Source organism: Hyperolius riggenbachi, chromosome 2 (assembly GCF_040937935.1).
Source record: "Hyperolius riggenbachi isolate aHypRig1 chromosome 2, aHypRig1.pri, whole genome shotgun sequence".
NCBI classification, from domain to species: Eukaryota; Metazoa; Chordata; class Amphibia; order Anura; family Hyperoliidae; genus Hyperolius; species Hyperolius riggenbachi.
This window is the reverse complement of record NC_090647.1, coordinates 38247897-38266977: the sequence shown is the minus strand read 5'-3', so window position 1 is coordinate 38266977 and position 19081 is coordinate 38247897. Positions and strand designations below refer to the sequence as shown.

The following is a 19081-nucleotide window of genomic DNA, read 5'->3' as shown; positions in this document are numbered from 1 at the left end:
ACAAAACAAACGAAACAAAACAATATTAGGATGAAACTCAAACATCTTCTATGGACTACTCTAAAGCATTCAATAGCATAAAAGTAATGGGGGGGGGGGGGGGGGAAATAGAAAAAGGAACTGGATGGGTTAAAACACATTCCTCTACTTCACTCATAAGCTAATTCATAAGAGTACCATTACTGAACTAAAATGATCAGCTTATGTTCAGCTATGCTAACCTGTGAAAACAATGCAGAAAATCTGCTGTATCCAGAGGGGAAGTAGGAGTACATTACCTACTTTGTGTGCACAGCAATTACTTAATTACAAGACAATCTGATAATATGACCTGCAACTAACATCAGACCAGTATTTTTTGGTTTGTAATAGAAAATATATATTAAGGTGGCCATACACTGGTCGATTTTCCATTAGATCGACCAACAGATAGATCCCTCTCTGATCGAATCTAATCAGAGAGGGATCGTATGGCTGCCCTTACTGCAGATTGTGAATCGATTTCAGCATGAAACCGATCACAATCTGTGGAGCTGCCGTCGCGCCCCCCGCATACATTACCTGCTCCGGCCGGCGCGAGTCCCCCAATCTTCACTGTCTTCTTCTCCGCTCTGGGCTCAAGCTTCACTGAACTTCCTGTCCGGGGAAGTTTAAACAGTAAAGGGCACTCTACTGTTTAAAGAGAATCTGTATTGTTAAAATCGCACAAAAGTAAACATACCAGTGCATTAGGGGACATCTCCTATTACCCTCTGTCACAATTTCGCCGCTCCTCGCCGCATTAAAAGTGGTTAAAAACCGTTTTAAAAAGTTTGTTTATAAACAAACAAAATGGCCACTAAAACAGGAAGTAGGTTGATGTACAGTATGTCCACACATAGAAAATACATCCATACACAAGCAGGCTGTATACAGCCTTCCTTTTGTATCTCAAGAGATCATTATACACAGGCAGTGTGCATAGAGGGGCCAGGAGGGGGGAGATGCATCACAGAACCACAACACTGAAGAACTTGGCAGCCTTCCAGACACAGGCTGACAAGTCTGACAAGAGAAAGACAAGTTGATTTATTACAGAGACTGTGATAGTATAAAGTGCTGCAGTTAGCCAGAACACATTAGAATAGCTTTTTGAACTTTTAGGATGATAAAAAACAGGATGTAATTTTTGTTACGGAGTCTCTTTAAACTTCCTGTCGGGACAGGAAGTTAAGTGAAGCCTGCCGGAACCCAGGACCCAGCGGTGACATCGGGGACTCATGCTGGCCGGAGCAGGTAATGTATTGCCGCTAGGGTCAGTCGTCGGGCATTCGGACGCCGCTATCAACGCACTCCCGGCCCGCCGGCGATCGAGCGAAATCTTCCGCACGGACCGATCGACGGGAGCGATTGATCGTTTTGTCAGCGTTTGCACAACGATTTCACAGCAGATTCAATCACAGTGATCGAATCTGCTGTGTATCGGCGGGAAAATCATTATGTGTATGGGCCCCTTTAGACGTGCAACACAATTTCACATAGCCCATCTCCCACTGTACTGCCTATCAGATATATAACATTCTCCAATTATACCACATCCATCTAGTTCAGGGATGTCAAACCAGTCCTTTGAGGGCCAAGGTCCTCACATATTTTTGACACAGCTCAAATGAATTGATGGGACTGAATCAGGAAAGGTGGGGTCCATCAGGTAGAGCACATTCCTCTCTTTCTCAGTCCATCCTAAACACTGGCATGGATCTGGCCCTCCAGGCCTGGAGTTCCACACCTGTGATCTAGTTGATGGGAAAATGAAGTGAATATACTTTGAATGGATATTTTAGGTGGTCCAGATGTTATAAGATTGGACAATGGAGACTGTACGGTGGGCGGTAAGCCAACTAGCACTGGCATGCCCACCACAGCATTATACTCACCAGATTCCTGCTTTATCTGTATGGTGGGCTTCATCCCTGGTGGCACCTGCGGCTGAGGGGTGGGGGCCGGTGTGGTAATGGTAGATGGCTGGGACAGAGGCGGAGCTTGAGACGTGATCTGGTGGATCTGGTGTTTCGGGGACTGCTGGTAGTGCTTTGGAAACTGTGCCAGGATCTGGCTGGGGGTGGCGACCAGACTCTTGGGGGATGGGAGTCTGTTGGAGGCAGCTTTCACCGCTGTGGTTGGAACACCTAAAATGACAAGCAGATGTCAAGACAGCAAAATACAAACTAAACAACATTCATATTACAGTTCCTTGATATCCAACATAAAGTCTTACAGGGAAATAATTAGCCTGTCTATAGTAAAATATAATGATTTGCAGAGTACGTTTTCTGAATTGCGCTTAAATCGTTTTGCATTATTCATTTTTATTACTTGGATAGCTGGATCTGCAATGCTGACTTCCTGGGCGAATGTCAGGTACTGCTTGGCTGGACTGACGAGCAGTCTATGTGCTGTCCAGACTCCTCCCCCTATCCCATCATCACCCAGAGGAGGTAGTGAGGGAGAAGCTGGCTGGCTTTCACCCATTAGCGGTAGCCCCTTCCACCTACCTTATGCTGTTGCTGAAATATTAAAGAAACAATTTTGAAAGTATGTAATATCTAAAAACACATAAGATGTGAATTTCTCCAAGTACAATGCACTATACTTTTTTTCCTCTGTTGCCGTAGTTTACAGCAGGGGTCCCCAGCACCTGGTCCATGGCCCAATGCCGGGCCGTAGCCTGCAATGAGCCGGTCTGTGCTCCCCCAGTCAGTCACAGTCTGCATGTAAAGTGCAGCGGTCAGTACTGAGCGGCTCAGCAGCATGATCAGCATGCGGCGGCTGTATCCCTGCCCACTGCATCTCAAAAGTTTCTACTTCCGACCTCCGCCTGCAATAGCCTATCAGGGTGGAGGGGAGGGGGCAGCAATAATGGGACGTCTCGCAGCACTGCTGGAGCGGATGGATAGAAGGTCGTACACCACGCAGCACAAGCGCAGAGCGTGACATTGCTTAAAGGGAACCTTAACTGAGAAGGAGATGCATTTTTCCTTTTAAAATAATACCAGTTGCCTGACTCTCCTGCTTAGCCTGCATCTCTAATACTTTCAGCCACAGCCCCTGAACAAGCATGCAAATCAGGTGCTCTGACTGAAGTCTGACTGGATTAGCTGCATGCTTGTTTCAGGTGTGTGATTCAGCCACTACTGTAGGCAAAGATCAGCAGGACTGCCAGGCAACTGGTATTGTTTAAAAGGAAACATCCATATCCCATCTCAGTTTAGGGTCCCTTTAAAGAGAAACCGTAACCAAGAATTTAACCTTGTCCCAATCAGTAGCTGATACCCCCTTTCCCATGAGAAATCTTAACCTTTTCTCAAACGGATTACCAGGGGGCGCTGTGTGGCTGATATTCTGGTGAAACCCCTCCCACAGTGTGATGTCAGAACCATGGTTCTAACATCACACTGTGGGAGCCCTGTTGCATTGTGGGAAATAACAGCTGTTTCCAACCGCCAAAAAAGCAAGCAGCATCTCCTTCCGCTGACATCACCTGCCAATAGTAAAAACCATGTGATAAATGTCAGAATGTAAATGAGGGAGAGTAAAGATTTTACAGTGAGCAAACACTGGCTAAATCATTTATACATAATTTTCACTGGAGTTCCGCTTTAAAAGAAAATGACAGCATGTGGAGCACATGCAGAAAGGATGTGTAGAAATCTCAACCGCTGCATTGCAGTAAGGTAAAAATAAATACACTGATGGTGCCACGATTGTATTAAAATGTGTTTGGCTGGCGATTTTACCCTTTTCATTTTACTGCCATTAACACCACTTGTAGTGCTGTGCAAAAATAAAATGTATATGCCTGTATTATAGAGTGGCTGAGATGAGCCCCCCCCCCTTTAACTTCTGCTGACGGTATGTGGAACAACTTGGTTCCATGCAGCACAAGTGAATTGTGATTATCATCTCTGTCACTACAATGCATGCATATATGTTTATTGCGCACTGCCACAGGTTGTGTCAGACAGGGAAGAGGCAGTGCCATTAACATCACCTTCGCTCTGTAGAAAATGAACATGCATTTTGGATAGTGAGAGCAAACGATCCTGACCACTAATACCACCCCAAAAAGCCCCTTTCCCCCCCCCCCCCCCCAAAACCTTTGGGGCTTGGAAGTATTGTCTTAGCTCAAAAAAGGTTGGGGACCCCTGGCGTAAAACACATTACTGAGATGCTGCTATTTACCTTATTTTTCGGACGCTCCGGACCATAAGACGCACCCAGGTTTTGTGGACAAAGATCAGGAGAAAAAAAAATCTATACTTCTCCTGTTGCGTTCATGGCACAGGGGCATCTTATGGACCTTTTCCCCGCAAATTATGTCTACCTTGTACCTTTTGTGTCCCTCCTTGTGCTACTCAGCCCTTGTTTTGTCCTCCTATGTCAGTCCTGTGTCCCCCTATGTCCTTCCGGTGTTTATTCTGTGTCCCCCTCTCTGTTATGTGGATGTCCTGTGGCCTGCTACTACATCTCCCACATGGCCCCCTTCAGATGCCCGGGAACACCGGCCAATCAGATCTCCACCCAACGCACAATGCCACAGCGTATCACTCACTTTAATTGCAATTTTCACGTGGCCTCCTCCCATAGTCCTGCTTCAGATGCCGGTGGCCGATGTGGGTACGCTGTCCATCACGGCCGCTGCAGCGCCAGACACGCTGACCCCTGCAGTCACACTTCCACTTGGCCTGATGTTTCCGGGGTCAGGGTCGGCTGCCCTGCGCTTTTGCAACAAGTTTCCTCCTCCAGAGGTCTGGCTCACTCTTTCTGCGCTTTCCCCACTGCGCTGTCAGTCAGGGCCAAAAATGCTGATCCCCGTCGCCCATCGCAACAGCGGGATCGCTAACTATCTCCGGGCTTCTGCCACCACATGTCCCTATGAGAAGCCGCCAGCCAATCAGGTGGGGGCCGATGGTCCTGCGGGCGGGGGCAGGCTCTGCCATTCTAGCCAATCACTGCACTCGCTGATCTCAGCGAGTGCAGTGATTGGTCAGAATGGCAGAGCCTTCTCCCGCCCGCAGGACCATCGGTCCCCACCTGATTGGCTGGCGGCTTCTCATAGGGACATGTGGAGGCAGAAGCCCGGAGATAATAATAATAATTGCTTTTTTTGTATAGCGCCTTTCTCCTGTCGGACTCGAAGCGCTTGCGAGGCAGCCACTAGAGCGCACTCAGTAGGCAGTAGCAGTGTTAGGGAGTCTTGCCCAATGAACTCCTTACTGAATAGGTGCTGGCTTACTGAGTAGGAAGAGCCAGGATTTGAACCCAGGACTCCTACATCAGAGGCAGAGCCCTTAACCATTACACTATCCAGCCACTAGAGTTAGCGATCCCGTTGTTGCGATGGGCGACGGGGATCAGCATTTTTGGCCCTGACTGACAGCGCAGTGGGGAAAGCGCAGAAAGAGTGAGCCAGACCTCTGGAGGGGGAAACTTGTTGCAAAAGCGCAGGGCAGCCGACCCTGACCCCGGAAACATCAGGCCAAGTGGAAGTGTGACTGCAGGGGTCAGCGTGTCTGGCGCTGCAGCGGCCGTGATGGACAGCGCACCCACGTTAATGGCTGGCATCTGAAGCAGGACTATGGGAGGAGGCCACGTGGAAATTGCAATTAAAGTGAGTGATACGCTGTGGCATTGTGCGGTGGGCGGCAGGGATCAGCTATCTGACCGCAGTGTACGTGTGGGTTCCTGGCGCTGGCCCCAATTGTTACATTTGGACCATAAGACGCAGGTACTTTTCCCCCCCACTTTTGGGGGAGAAAAAGTGCGTCTTATGGTCCGGAAAATACGGTACATGTAAACTATTCTAAAGTGGGCCTGAACTCTTGCACAGGACAGAAGGTAAACAGAGAGAAATCCACCTGTATATATTTAGAAAGTTTAGCCTGTCTAATCCCCCCTCATTTGTGTCTAATCACAAGTTGTAATTTGATCCTCCGTGTCACATGACTGCTATGGCAGAAATGGCAGATAAGCACATTTGAAAGCACAGGCTGTAAACAATATGTCTGCTTCCATGAATCAGGAAGTAGAAACTGTGCAGATTTAGTTTAAAAGATTTGTATCAGCTGTAACAAATAAATGTTTTTTGTTTACAGGTTATTATACTGTTGTGCATCTTTAAAAGCAGAGAGGTGGTGTGAGTTCAGGTCCACTTTAATAAAAACCTCAGCACAGCAAGTCTGTTGGACGCATTCTGCAGTGGAGAGCCCCTTTACCTTGTGCCATTGTGGACATGACCAGAGACGGCGTAGAGGACACCACAGCGGTGACAGCAATGCCCCCGGTGGACAGAGGAGGAGGCGGCACGCTGGTACTGGAGCTGCTGATGACAGTGGAGTGGGCGGAGCTAACAACCACCGGCGGCTTCTGAGTGGTGGAAGTAATGACAGATGTGGGGACCAGTTTGGTGACTGCGGCATAGTTGTGGGACTTCGATAAAATGTTCGGGACGAAGGTGGAGCTTGGGGAAGTGGTTACAATTATCACCTGTGAGGAGAATAAAGTATAATAAGAAGAGGAAAAAAAAAAAAAAAAGAAGAAACACAACATAATCATTACAGTTACATAGTTATTTGGGTTAGAAAAAGACATACGTCCATCAAGTTCAACCAGAGAACAAAGTACAACACCAGCCTGCTCCTTAGGCCTGAACGATTTATCGGTTTTGTATCGAAATAGCGATCACAGAGGCGACGATACCGTGATCGCCAAAGTGGCGGTTTTTGCCGATATTTGCTGACCTGCGCCCTCTTGCTGTGCAGTAGCAGCAGTTCAGCAGTGTCCTTCTCCCACTGTGCGCAACATATACAAATAGCGGCGGCTGTCACTCCCTGCGGCAGCGCAGTATCTCTATACTTCTGCCTAATTATTGCCACCTTCTCCTCCTCCTCCTGTCATCATTCAGCAGACCCAGCGGCAGCCTCTATCGCCCTCTCTCTCCTCCTAGCTACATCTTCAGCTGGGACTCCGCCCACAGTCTCTCGCTCGCTCCCTCTGTGTAGCTCATACCCTAGGTGTTAAACACTAATTTGCTTCAAGGATTGTTTAATGTTGCACAGAGGGGTGCAGATCACAGTGAGACAAAGGCTGTTAAAGGGGCACTATGGCGAAAAATTATGTTTTACAGTCACTGTACTATGCATAGCTGTTTGTAGAGCATAGTAGTTAACATGTAGTGAGTCACAGGGTTTTTTTTCTAAAACACTGACATCAGCATGTTATACATTTGCAGTCACGTCGGCAGAAGTACCTTTCCGACGCGACTCAGCCTGATCCATGTAGCTGTAGGAGGCATCTTTCCCTGTTGCTGTAACTGACTCCCCTCTCTGCAGCGCTGGAAGGTTTTCTTTCTAAAGCAAATTGCAGGTAGTTATTCATTTTTTTTTTTTTTTTTTATAACTCTGCTGAATAACTACCTGCAATTTGCTTTAGAAAAAAAATACTGAAAAAACGATTGGGTAAAAAAAAAAAATTTCACCACAAAAAAAAAAAAAAAAACAATCACAACTACTGTACAATTAATTAGCAGGACACAGCTACAGCGCTTGTGTCTGCTCTGCAAGCCGCCGCCGCTCTGTCTGCGCACTTCACAGAGAGAAGCCTGGTAGCCATGGAAACTGACAACATTAGGTGTCCGTTTCTATGCCAGCTTCGCTACAGTGGTCCGTGCCGGGCAGCTTCATCAGTAATGATGATGCGTTCCTCCACAGTCCTCCTCACACGCAGTTGCGTCCCACCTAAGAGGGAGGGTGCTTTCCACTCCCCTCACAGCAGAAAAGCTGCTACTCTTTACGGCACATGGGGGAACAGTATAACTGCACGATCGTGCAGTTGAAATTTAGAACAAACCTTCCAGCGCTGCAGAGAGGGGAGTCAGTTACAGCAACAGGGAAAGATGCCTCCTACAGCTACATGGATCAGGCTGAGTCGCGTCAGAAAGGTACTTCTGCCGACGTGACTGCAAATGTATAACATGCTGATGTCAGTGTTTTAGAAAAAAAAAACCTGTGACTCACTACATGTTAACTACTATGCTCTACAAACAGCTATGCATAGTACAGTGACTGTAAAACATAATTTTTCGCCATAGTGCCCCTTTAAGGTAAACCAGGCTAACCAGGCTATTGTCTGTTCTGACTTTTCCTCCGCATTTCAAAGCAGCTCAGTGCCTAGCAGGGAGCAGAGAAGGAATTCCCTTCCTCCTCCCCCTTCCAGAAGTTGTCACAAAGTACAGGAGAGAGCACATGGATCTATCTGCACAGCGTGGGGGAGATTCAGTAGGCAAGACTGAAGTGTGTGACTGTGTCTATCAGTGTGTGTGTGTGGATAAGTATGTGTATGTGCATTTCAATGTGTACTGCAGGATGTGTGTATCAGTGAGTGCTGCAAGATGAAGTGTGTGTGTGTGTGTGTATCAGTGAGTGCTGCGAGATGGAGAATTAAGTGTGTGCGTGTGTATCAGTGAGTGTATCAGTGTAAATCTCCCCACTGCTTACCTTTACCCTACCTACCCCATGCCTAATATTAACTGTCCCCACCGCCTCTGGGACATGACTCATACCCCCATAATAAGTGCCGCATGGTGAAACAAGGGATAGGCGACATGATGACCTCTCCGCCGGCCCTCGTTGACTCTTGACTTGGTCTAAAGCTTGATTTGAATAAAATCATGAATCGAAATCTCAATTTCTGATTGAAATCGTTCAATTCAATCTTTTCCTAAAATCGTTCAGGCCTACTGCTCCCTCACATATCCCTGTTGATCCAGAGGAAGGCGAAAAAACCCTTACAAGACATGGTCCAATTAGCCCCAAAAGGGAAAAAATTCCTTCCTGACTCCAGATGAAAATCAGATAAAATCCCTGAATCAACACCCCTGGGCATTACCTAGTAATTGTAGCCATGGATGTCTTTAAATGCAAGGAAAGCATCTAAGCTCCCTTTAAATGCAGATATAGAATTTACCATAACGACTTCCTGTGGCAATGCATTCCACATTTTAATCACTCTTACTGTAAAGAACCCTTTCCTAAATAAATGGCTGAAACGTTTTTCCTCCATGTGCAGATCATGTCCTCTAGTCCTTTGAGAAGGCCTAGGGACAAAAAGCTCATCCGCCAAGCTATTATATTGCCCTCTGATGTATTTATACATGTTAATTAGATCCCCTCTAAGGCGTCTTTTCTCCAGACTAAATAAACCCAGTTTATCTAACCTTTCTTGGTAAGCGAGACCTTCCATCCCACGTATCAATTTTGTTGCTCATCTCTGCACCTGCTCTAAAACTGCAATATCTTTTTTGTAATGTGGTGCCCAGAACTGAATTCCATATTCCAGATGTGGCCTTACTAGAGAGTTAAACAGGGGCAATATTATGCTAGCATCTCGAGTTTTTATTTCCAAGTTTATCTTCAAGTTTGATGTCCCCAACTGTATCCCATTTATTTTGTATGGTGCTAGTCCATGGGTACAACCAAAAAGCATGGCTTTACATTTTTCATCATTGAATCTCATCTGCCATGTATGTGCCCATATAGCCATCTTATCCAGATCCTGTTGCAAGATGACACTATCTTTTTGAGAGTTGATGATTCTGGACAATTTTGTATTATCTTCAAAAATAGCAACATTACTTTCTACTGCATCTACTAGGTCATTAATAAATACATTGAAGAGCACTGGACCCAGTACTGACCCATGTGGTACCCCACTGCTAACAGTCACCCATTTTGAATAAGATCCATTGACTACAACTCTTTATTTTTTGTCAATACAGATTGCTATAAAGCGGATTTTATAACAGGCACGAGTCACGCTTTGACAAATTCTCTGGTGACAACAGATTGGTGGTTCCCCTACATCAAAACCATCGATACAGATTATTCACCAAATCTAATATGTTATAGTAACTGTTACACCATGTCGTATTACATTTCTATTAAGCCATTTCTAGTAGCTATTATGCAGTGCTGTGGATCCTGTGCCCTGTGTCTATCCTTGCAACATGATGTGTGGCATGTGGCAATAGGATAACTGACCTGTGTCCTGTTAATGTCATAGCTGTATGTTAATCCAAGTTTTATATATATGCACTTAATAGATATAAGGTGACACTAATGTTTCATAAGGCCAATGTAACACAGATGAACAGAGTTACCCTTTAACATTAGACTCAGAATCTTATTGCTGACATGCTTTAGCCAAGAGCTAGTACTGTGTGAACCTTTTATCTTTCAGGAATGTGTAACAGACAAGCTGCGCCTGGCACTGCAAAACTCCCATCGTAGGATGCTTCAATTCCCACAAGCTAAAATCTTGAAAGTATCCTTGAGAGAATGGACTCAGTTTTGAAAACAATACCAGGTGTTATGCTATGGGAAATCTCCTCCCCTTCTGTGCAAAGAAGAAAAAACTCTTAGAGACATGCATTTATTATTGGACACGTAAAACTACATCATGCCTACGTACTTTGGGGTATAAGAGCCAATGCACGGCGGAAGTGAAGCCAGAAACCTTAACTGCCTGAATCCTTTTACTAGGCTTACTTGGTTTCCCGCATGTATACATGTGATATTTTTGAATAAAGCCATATCTTGTTTTTCTTTTCATCTCCTGACGTATTTTTGAAATCTTGGTGTATTGATAAGTAAGTGACTTTCACAGTCCCCGTTGTGACAGAAGCAGAGATAGAAGCATACCGTGTGTATTGGGGATCCCCACTGTGTTCGGTGTGGGGGGCAATAGGATGATTGACCAGTGTCCCCGTTGTGATGGTTGCGGTGGAGAGAGCAATAGCGTCACTTGGAGTGCCGAGAATCCCTCTTTAGTTTCTCCGTGTGTCTCTGTTATTGTGCCTCAAGACGCCACTAGATGGCGTCATAGATAGGAGACACAGTCAGCCCATCAGAGAGGTACGGGGATCCCTGGCGAAACACGTGATGCTGTTGCTCTCCGCTCCTGCGACAATGGGGGCGTGGGGAGAGACACTGGTCAGCCGTCCTATTGCTACATGCTCCACATATCACACGGGAGGCGAGCACAGACATCCAACACAGCAGGTTCCGTAGTGCGCACGGTATGCTTCAATCCCTGCTCCTGCCAACGGGGACACAGGTCAGTTATCCTTTAGCTGCACACTCAACATCATGTTGCGAGGGGGGGGGGGCAGGCACAGACACATCGGGGATTCCCAGTGCGCACAAAATGCTTCTCTCTCCACTCCACTCCGCTCTAGTGTAGCAACAGCAGGCCCGCGGGACAGTTATTACTGCAAACACCATCTGTGTGCATAAAACAGCTGGGAAGTGTGGACCAAGTACATGACTCGCATATAAGCCGAAGGAGGAACTTTTGAGCACTTTTTTTTGGGTCAAAAATTCGGCTTATATGCGAGTATATACGGTAATATGCTTTTCTGAGGAACTGTGTTTTGCGTGGAGTTTTAAGAAAATACCAGGTATAGCAGTTATTTTGTAAAATCTATCGGGGGATATGTTTATTTTGTGCCAAAGAGTTCATCTCTGGTTTCCTTTAACCCCCTTGCCGTTCTGATTCTTTCCAGATTTTAGGGTCTAAAAGAGGTGCAATTTTTTTCCACTCTTTCAGACCCTAAAACCTGAAAAAAAAATCATTCTGGCAGGGAGATCTGCAGCAGAATAAAAAAATTCACCTTCCTGGGCTCCAGCGCTGCAGTTTTCACTTTGTCCATTAAGTTCGTTAATATACATAAACAAACTTCTCTATATTTCTCTAATATAGAGAAGTTAGTTTTAAATATTAGCCCCGCCCCAATGACATCACGCCGCCGCTCCGATTGGCCACCAGGTCCCCGGAAGAATAGAGGGGACATGGGGATCCCAGCGGCCAAATAAAGACCCCACACTGCCAGAGAGAGGCGCTGGAGTCCCGCTACGCAGGACTCCACATTTGCAGGTACAGCGCTGCACTCCCTACCCAGACCTGAGCTCGGGATCACCCCTAGCAGCTTCTTTTTTCTACCCCGAGCTCAGGTCGGGAAAACCGCCAAGGAGGTTAAGCTGGATTTTTTTAGTGACTCAAGTATAAGTCTATCCAGTAAAGTTAATGGCTGCACTTGGGGCTCAGGAGGGGTTAATGACTGCACTGCATATAGTATTACAGCCATTAGCCCCTCCTGTCCCTTATCTGAAGCCAATACCTCCTCCAGGCCCCCAAGTGCTGCAATTATTCACTTCCCTCCCTGCACCGTTCCTTGTTAATTGTTGTGGCCAGGACTTTCAGACCTGTGTTTTCTTGGTTTTCCTTTCCTGAAAGTATAAACTTACCACTGGGTAATTGCTGCAAAAGTCACTATTAGTACACACACTATTAGTACACACATAACTCAGTGTGCTCAGTGTTGCCTGTGACTCGAAGTCGACCCCTATACTTTTATGAACAGACTCAGACCTACATTTCTAGACTTATACTCGAGTATATTCAGTATATCACACTTTTCTCCTGGCAGACTCAAAACACCAGAGCTGCAGCCACTAGGACGCGCTCTATAGGCAGTAGCAGTGTTAGGGAGACTTGCCCAAGGTCTCCTACTGGCTTACTAAAAAGGCAGAGCCAAGATTCAAACCCTGGTCTCCTGTGTCAGAGGCAGAGCCCTTAACCATTACACTACCCAGCCACAGGTACAACGGATACACTATCTGGTTGATCAGGTAAACGATCAATATTTCTAGTTATCGATAGTTTATCTGCTCTACTACCCTGCACTAGTAAATGTCAGGCATGATTTCAGCAGAAGTCTTGACCAATATCGGTCACACCACTTATTTATATTATAGGACCTCTCGCACTTCTGCTGCCACCTGAGACACTGACCTTCTGGGTGGAGGTGTTGGTGGTTTGTGTGGTGGGTTTGGTGAAGGTGATCTTCACCGGAGACATGTGTGGCGGCAGGGAGTTAGCGATGCTCTGCATGATGTTGCTCATTTTCGGGCTGGCCGTGACAGGCACCGTGATGGTTTTTGATACCGGCGTGGTGGGCTTAGGGACATCTTTGAGGACTACGGGGGACGAGCTGCTGGAATTCGTCCGCCGCCGCTTGCGAGGCTTCTCATCGTCGTCTGAGCAATTGACACCTGATAGGAAAAAAAAGTAATTCATACACTCAGATTGTTGCATTTCCACATGTCAGCATTAATCTCTGGCTATCTTTTCTGATAAAGTAAATCTGCAGCAGTCTAATACAGACCACACATGGAAAAAAAAGTTAAATGCAATCATATAACCATGAGTTTTTAACATGTATGTAAGATTATTTAACTGCTTCAAAAATAATCATATCAATGCAATCAAAATGTTCGGTCTCTATTACTCAAAAACATGATTGCACATAATAAAAGACAGTTTCAATTAACTTTAACCCCCAAGCATTACTTAGCAGAAATTTGTTAAAGTGCACAAGACAAAAGGAGACAAAAGGAAAACAGAGAAATGCACCCTGTGTGTATTTAGAGAGTTTAGCCTGTCTGATTCCCCCTCATCTGTGACTAAGCACAAGTTGTAATTGATCTCTCCCCTGTGTCACGTCTGCCACGGCAGACATGGCAAATAAGCTCATTTGAAAGCACAGGCTGTTAACAATATGTCTGCTGTTGCAATAAGTACTGGACTTTATGTAATATTAAGAAAAGAAAAAAAATATGTGCAAAAATGCAGTGTCTCAAAGCTAGTACAAACACTTTATGGATACAAAACACACAACTTGACATGAAAAATCCGTGTAGCTTGAATAAAGGGGCTCAATAAAGGCTTATTCAAATTGTTTGAATGGCAGAAAAAAAAAAAAAAAAAAAAGGACCACATTAGTAAAATTGACATAATGGTTGAATTGGCATTTTTGCGCAATTTTTTTGATATATTACGTAAAGTCCAGTACTTATTGCAACAGATTATATGGATATAGCGGAACACCCGCTACATGGACTGTACTTTTTTGCCTTTAAGTTTTAAAGAGACTCTGTAACAAAATGTTGAGCCTTATTTCTTCTATCCTATAAGTTCCTATACCTGTTCTACTGTGTTCTGGCATACTGCAGCCTTTTCTAGCTGCACTGTCTCTGTAATAAATCTCATCTTCTTTCCTCGGCTCTATCAGGCTCAGGCTGGAATGTGTGGAATGTGCAGCACTGCTTATGATAGGCAGAAGCTTTAAACACCCTCTCCAAGCTCTGCGTGAGTCACAGACCTAGCTGTTCTCAGCCTATCATTTGCCATGTCTTTTGTTTGTAAACACTGCCTAAAACTGGTAATTACAAGCCAGGATTGCAGCAGGGAGTGGCAGAAACAGCACAGAGGGGCCCAGGAGAACACAATGAATAGAATGGTAGGCTTTTTATTGTAAGAATTTTAGAGTACAGATTCTCTTTAAAGGACAGTACCCACAATATATATATTAACAACAATATGTCTGCTTCCAGTAATCAGGAAGTAGACACACTGCAGATTTATTTTAGGAGTTTTATCAGCTGTAACAAAGAAATGTTTTTTGTTTAAATGTTATTATGCTGTTACATCCCTTTTATAGAAGAGAGAACGTTCTAAATTCAGGTCCGCTTTAAATGCGAGCAAAAATGAAAGCTCTGCTGCCATCAAGTGGTTAAAATAAAAACCTGCAGCCCTCAGCTTTGTAATTTTTTTACATTTTATTTTAAGAAACCTTAAAGCGGACCTAAACTCAGAACTTCCTCTCTGCTCTAAAAGATAAGCAACAGCATAATAACATTTAAAGAAAAACCTCTTTGTAACAACTGATACAAAAACTACAATAAATCTGCAGTGTGTCTACTTCCTGCATTCATGGAAGCAGAGATATTGTTCACATCCTGTGTTTACCAATTACTTCTCTGTAGTGGCAGTCAGCTGACAAAGCTGAGAGATCAAATGACAACTTGTGCTTAGTCACAGATGAGAGGGAATTAGACAGGCTAAACTCTCTTAGTACATACAGGGTGCATTTCTCTGTATTTTCCTTTTGTCCTACGAGTTCTGTTGCACTTTAACCACCCTGGCGCTCAATTTCCCAAGGATTTCTGTGCAAAAAGTGATCCAATTATTTTTCATAACCTTTTCCTGTAACTTGCTAAAATGTGTCAAGCAAGGGTCTAGTGTACAGTGCAGCAGAGTTATTACCGTGTATGCACGTCAGTACTGCGAGGGTCTAGTATACAGTGCAGCAGAGTTATTACCGTGTATGCACGTCAGTACTGCGAGGGTCTAGTATACAGTGCAGCAGAGTTATTACCGTGTATGCACGTCAGTACTGCGAGGGTCTAGTATACAGTGCAGCAGAGTAATGACGTTTATGCACTGCAATACTGTTCGCAGCATGATTTGTATTGACGTGCATAACAGTCAATACTGCTAGGGAGGTTAAAGGGAATCTGTACTCTAAAATTCTTACAATAAAAAGCATACCATGCTATTCATTATTTTCTCCTGGGCCCCTCTGTGCTGTTTCTGCACCTCCCTGCTGCAATCCTGGCTTGTAATTGCCAGTTTTAGGCAGTGTTTACAAACAAAAGACATGGCTGCTAAAAACTAGTGATAGGCTGAGAGGAGCTCGGTCTGTGTCTCACACAGAGCCTGCAGGGGGCGTTGAGAGGGTGTGTATAGCTTCTATCCTATCACAAGCAGAGCAGCACATTCCTGCCTGAGTGCCTGAGCCCGACAAAGGAAAGAAGATTAGATTTTATAAGAGATAATACAGCTACTGTGCAACTAGGAAAGGCTGCAGTAAGACAGAGCACATTAGAACAGGTATAGGAACTTATAGGATAGAAGAAATAAGGATGAACATTTTATTACAGAGTCTCTTTAAGGTTCCCTTGAAAACCGTAACTTCCTAATATCTAACCACCACTCATCAAAGCTTTCCTGGTGCCCAACTCCAAACAATCTGGTTGAATCTGGTTGACTCGAATCTGAATCCAGTCTGCAGAATGGCAGGCACTTACTTTTCACATACACTGTGCTACCGCTGGGCAGGACCACCACATTGGAGGCGGGGCTAGCAGGCCGAGGAGACTTGACGGTGGCTACGCTTCCGCTGGGCACCGGGGTGGAGGTGGGCGTAGACGTCGTACTTGTGTAAGAATAGCATACCACCACTAGGAGAAACAACAAGCAAAGCCGTTAGTAAAACTGAAAACCTTCAAGTAAAGGATTCTACAGCTGAAGCAGAGGCAGAGCTGCACTGGAACATCAATTTACAGAACTAGTGGCCTTGTTATCTTTGACTGTGGCCAAAACCCTCCTAAGGTTGCATACACACATCCAATTTTGATTGGGCAGTGATTGGCCAACTTTACCACGCCCATGTAGTAAGAGCTTACTTCCCAATCTGTTTATAGAATTTAAAAATCTGTTGGCCCTCATTCTACATGAAAGAGGTAAAATTGGCCAATCAAAAATGGATGTGTGTACTCAGCCTCAGGCCTCCATCAAACACCGACATCTACAGGTAAAACTCGAAAAATAAGAATATCGTGCAATACTCCACTTATTTCAGTAATTCAACTTAGAGACTCTGTAACAAAAAAAAAGTTCCCCCTCGGGAGGGGGAAACCTCAGGGTCCCAATGAGGCTTCCCCCTCCCCTGTAGCTGCAGGCAATCCAGCGCTGGCTCCCCCGAAGCGTTCCGCAATCCTCGCTCGACAAGGCTTGATATATTTACCTTCCCTGGCTCCAGCGGGGGCGCTGTTGCGGCTCTCAGCATGGAGATAAGTGGAAATAGCCGATCACTGTCGGGTCCGCTCTACTACGCAGGTGCAGGAGACTTGAGCCTGCGCAGTAGAGCGGACAGAAAACGATCGGCTATTTCCGCCTATCTCCGAGCGGAGAGCCGCAACAGCGCCTCCGCTGGAGCCAGGGAAGGTAAATATTAACATCTCCGCTGTTCAGGGAGCTTTTTTGCCACTGCCGTGGGACCGAGGAGGACGGGGAAAGCCTCAATAGGATCTGGAGGCTTCCCCCACCCGAGGTGAGTACCCCCCAGGGGAACTTTTTGTCGTTACAGGTTTTCTTTAAGGAGAAACATATGAAATAGACTCATTACATGCAAAGCGAGATATTTCAAGCATTTTTTTTTATATTATTTTGATGATTATGGCTTAAAGCTTATGAGAACACAAACATCAAAATCTCAGCCCTTTAGAATATTGTGAAAATGTTCAATATTCTAGGCTCAAAGTGTCAGACACTAATCAGCTTATTCATCCAAATCACCTGCAAAGGGATCCAATTACATGTATTACTTTCACATTTTAAGTTGAATGACTGAAATAAATGGACTTCTGCACGATATTCTAATTTTTAGAGTTTCACCTGTATAGCAGCTATAAATGTTACTAATGTCCCCGACACTTCCTATAACTTGTAATGACACAGCTTTGTATTGCTGCTGCTACAATCTACTGCTGCAGTCACTGGTACAAAACAGAAGGGTCATTAGTGCAGAAGGTATTTTACGTTTATTGCTATGCACAAAACTACAAAAAAATAATGAAATAGCACAGCCAATGCAATAATATATTCTACTGGGGTACTGCTGTGTTCCCAGAGTGGGCACCATCTCACACCATTATATATCCAACCCACCATAATAACATCACTGAAGGAGATAAAGATATACCACCTTCCTCACCTTCCTTGTTCCCGGTCTCAGCGGGGTCCGGCAGGCTGGAGTTATGCTGGCCGGCAGCATTGGCGATGGCGTTGGCAGTGGCTGTGAAAGCAGTCTGCGGTACCAAGCGTGGCATCAAAGGCACCAGCCTCCTACCCTCAATGGACCACTCCGAGGAACTGTTCGGACCAGACATGCTATAAAATGGCAAGAGACAAAAAGCGCAAAATGCATACGAAAATAGGAATGCTCAAATACAACAAAGAAAAAGGGCAACTGTAGTGAGAAAAATATGGAGGCTTCCATGTTTATTTCCTTTTAAGCAATACCAGTTGCCTGGCAGCCTAGGTGGTCTATTTGGCTGCATTAGTGTCTGAATAACACCAGAAACAAGCATGCAGCCAAATCTTGTCAGATCTGACAATGTTAGAAACATCTGATCTGCTGCATGCTTGTTCAGGGGCTATGGCAAAAAGTATTAGAGGCAGAGTATCAGCAGGACAGCCAGGCAACTGGTATTATTTAAAAGGAAGGGGTGATTGGTGACCCCATTACATGATGGTGATACAACTGGCAGAGAGTGAATCATCACACCACCCCAGTGTATGCCTGTGCCGAGCTTCATGTAGGCTTATGGGATAAGGCTGAAGAGAGGAGTCATTACACCTGTATGTAATACGCCTGCATTATAATACATTGTTTAGCAACTACAGTGATATTGCACTTTAAGCAAACCTGAAGCAGAAATAAACGTATGAGATAATGATTTATATGTGTAGTACAGCTAAGAAATAGAATATTAGTACCAAAGAAAAGAGCGTCATGGTTTCCAGTACAGAAAGAATTGCCATCTATGTAAAAGAGCATCTCTGAGCTATTCAACGTAGAACACAGTCCTGTTTTCTGAAGCACTTAAAGAGAAACTCCGACCAAGAATTGAACTTTATTCCAATCAGTAGCGGAAACCCCCTTTTACATGAGAAATCTTTTCCTTTTCACAAACAGACCATCAGGGGGCGCTGTATGACTGATATTGTGGTAAAACCCCTCCCACAAGAAACTCTGAGGACCGCGGTACTCCTGGCAGTTTCCTGTCTGTGAACCTTGCTGCATTGTGGGAAGTAGCTGTTTACAGCTGTTTCCAACTGCCAAAAACCCATGCAGCAGCTACATCACCGGCCAGCAGTAAAAATGTCAGAATGTAAATCAGGGATTTAAAAGATTTACAATGGGCAAACACTGACTAAATCATTTATACATAATTATTGTAAAAAATTAAGCGCTTTAGATAAGGTTTTACTGCAGGAAAGTTCAAAGGGTCATTAGTACTGTTTAGTTTTAAAGCCTAAAAAGGAGTGTGGGTTTTCAAGAGAACCTGAGGTGGGTTTT

General features: G+C 44.9%; 1 protein-coding gene across 1 annotated transcript in view; it reads right to left on the bottom strand.

The window, feature by feature from the left end:
• The window catches only part of EMSY (EMSY transcriptional repressor, BRCA2 interacting), a 72613-nt gene that overhangs the window by 36500 nt on the left and 17032 nt on the right, over window positions 1-19081 (bottom strand). Inside the window, exons 4-8 of the mRNA XM_068266656.1 lie at window positions 17714-17889; window positions 16026-16178; window positions 12889-13148; window positions 6255-6525; window positions 1917-2168 (exon numbers count right to left, since the gene is read on the bottom strand). Of these exons, the coding sequence (XP_068122757.1) occupies window positions 1917-2168; window positions 6255-6525; window positions 12889-13148; window positions 16026-16178; window positions 17714-17889 (1112 nt within the window). The remainder of the gene's footprint in view (window positions 1-1916; window positions 2169-6254; window positions 6526-12888; window positions 13149-16025; window positions 16179-17713; window positions 17890-19081) is intronic.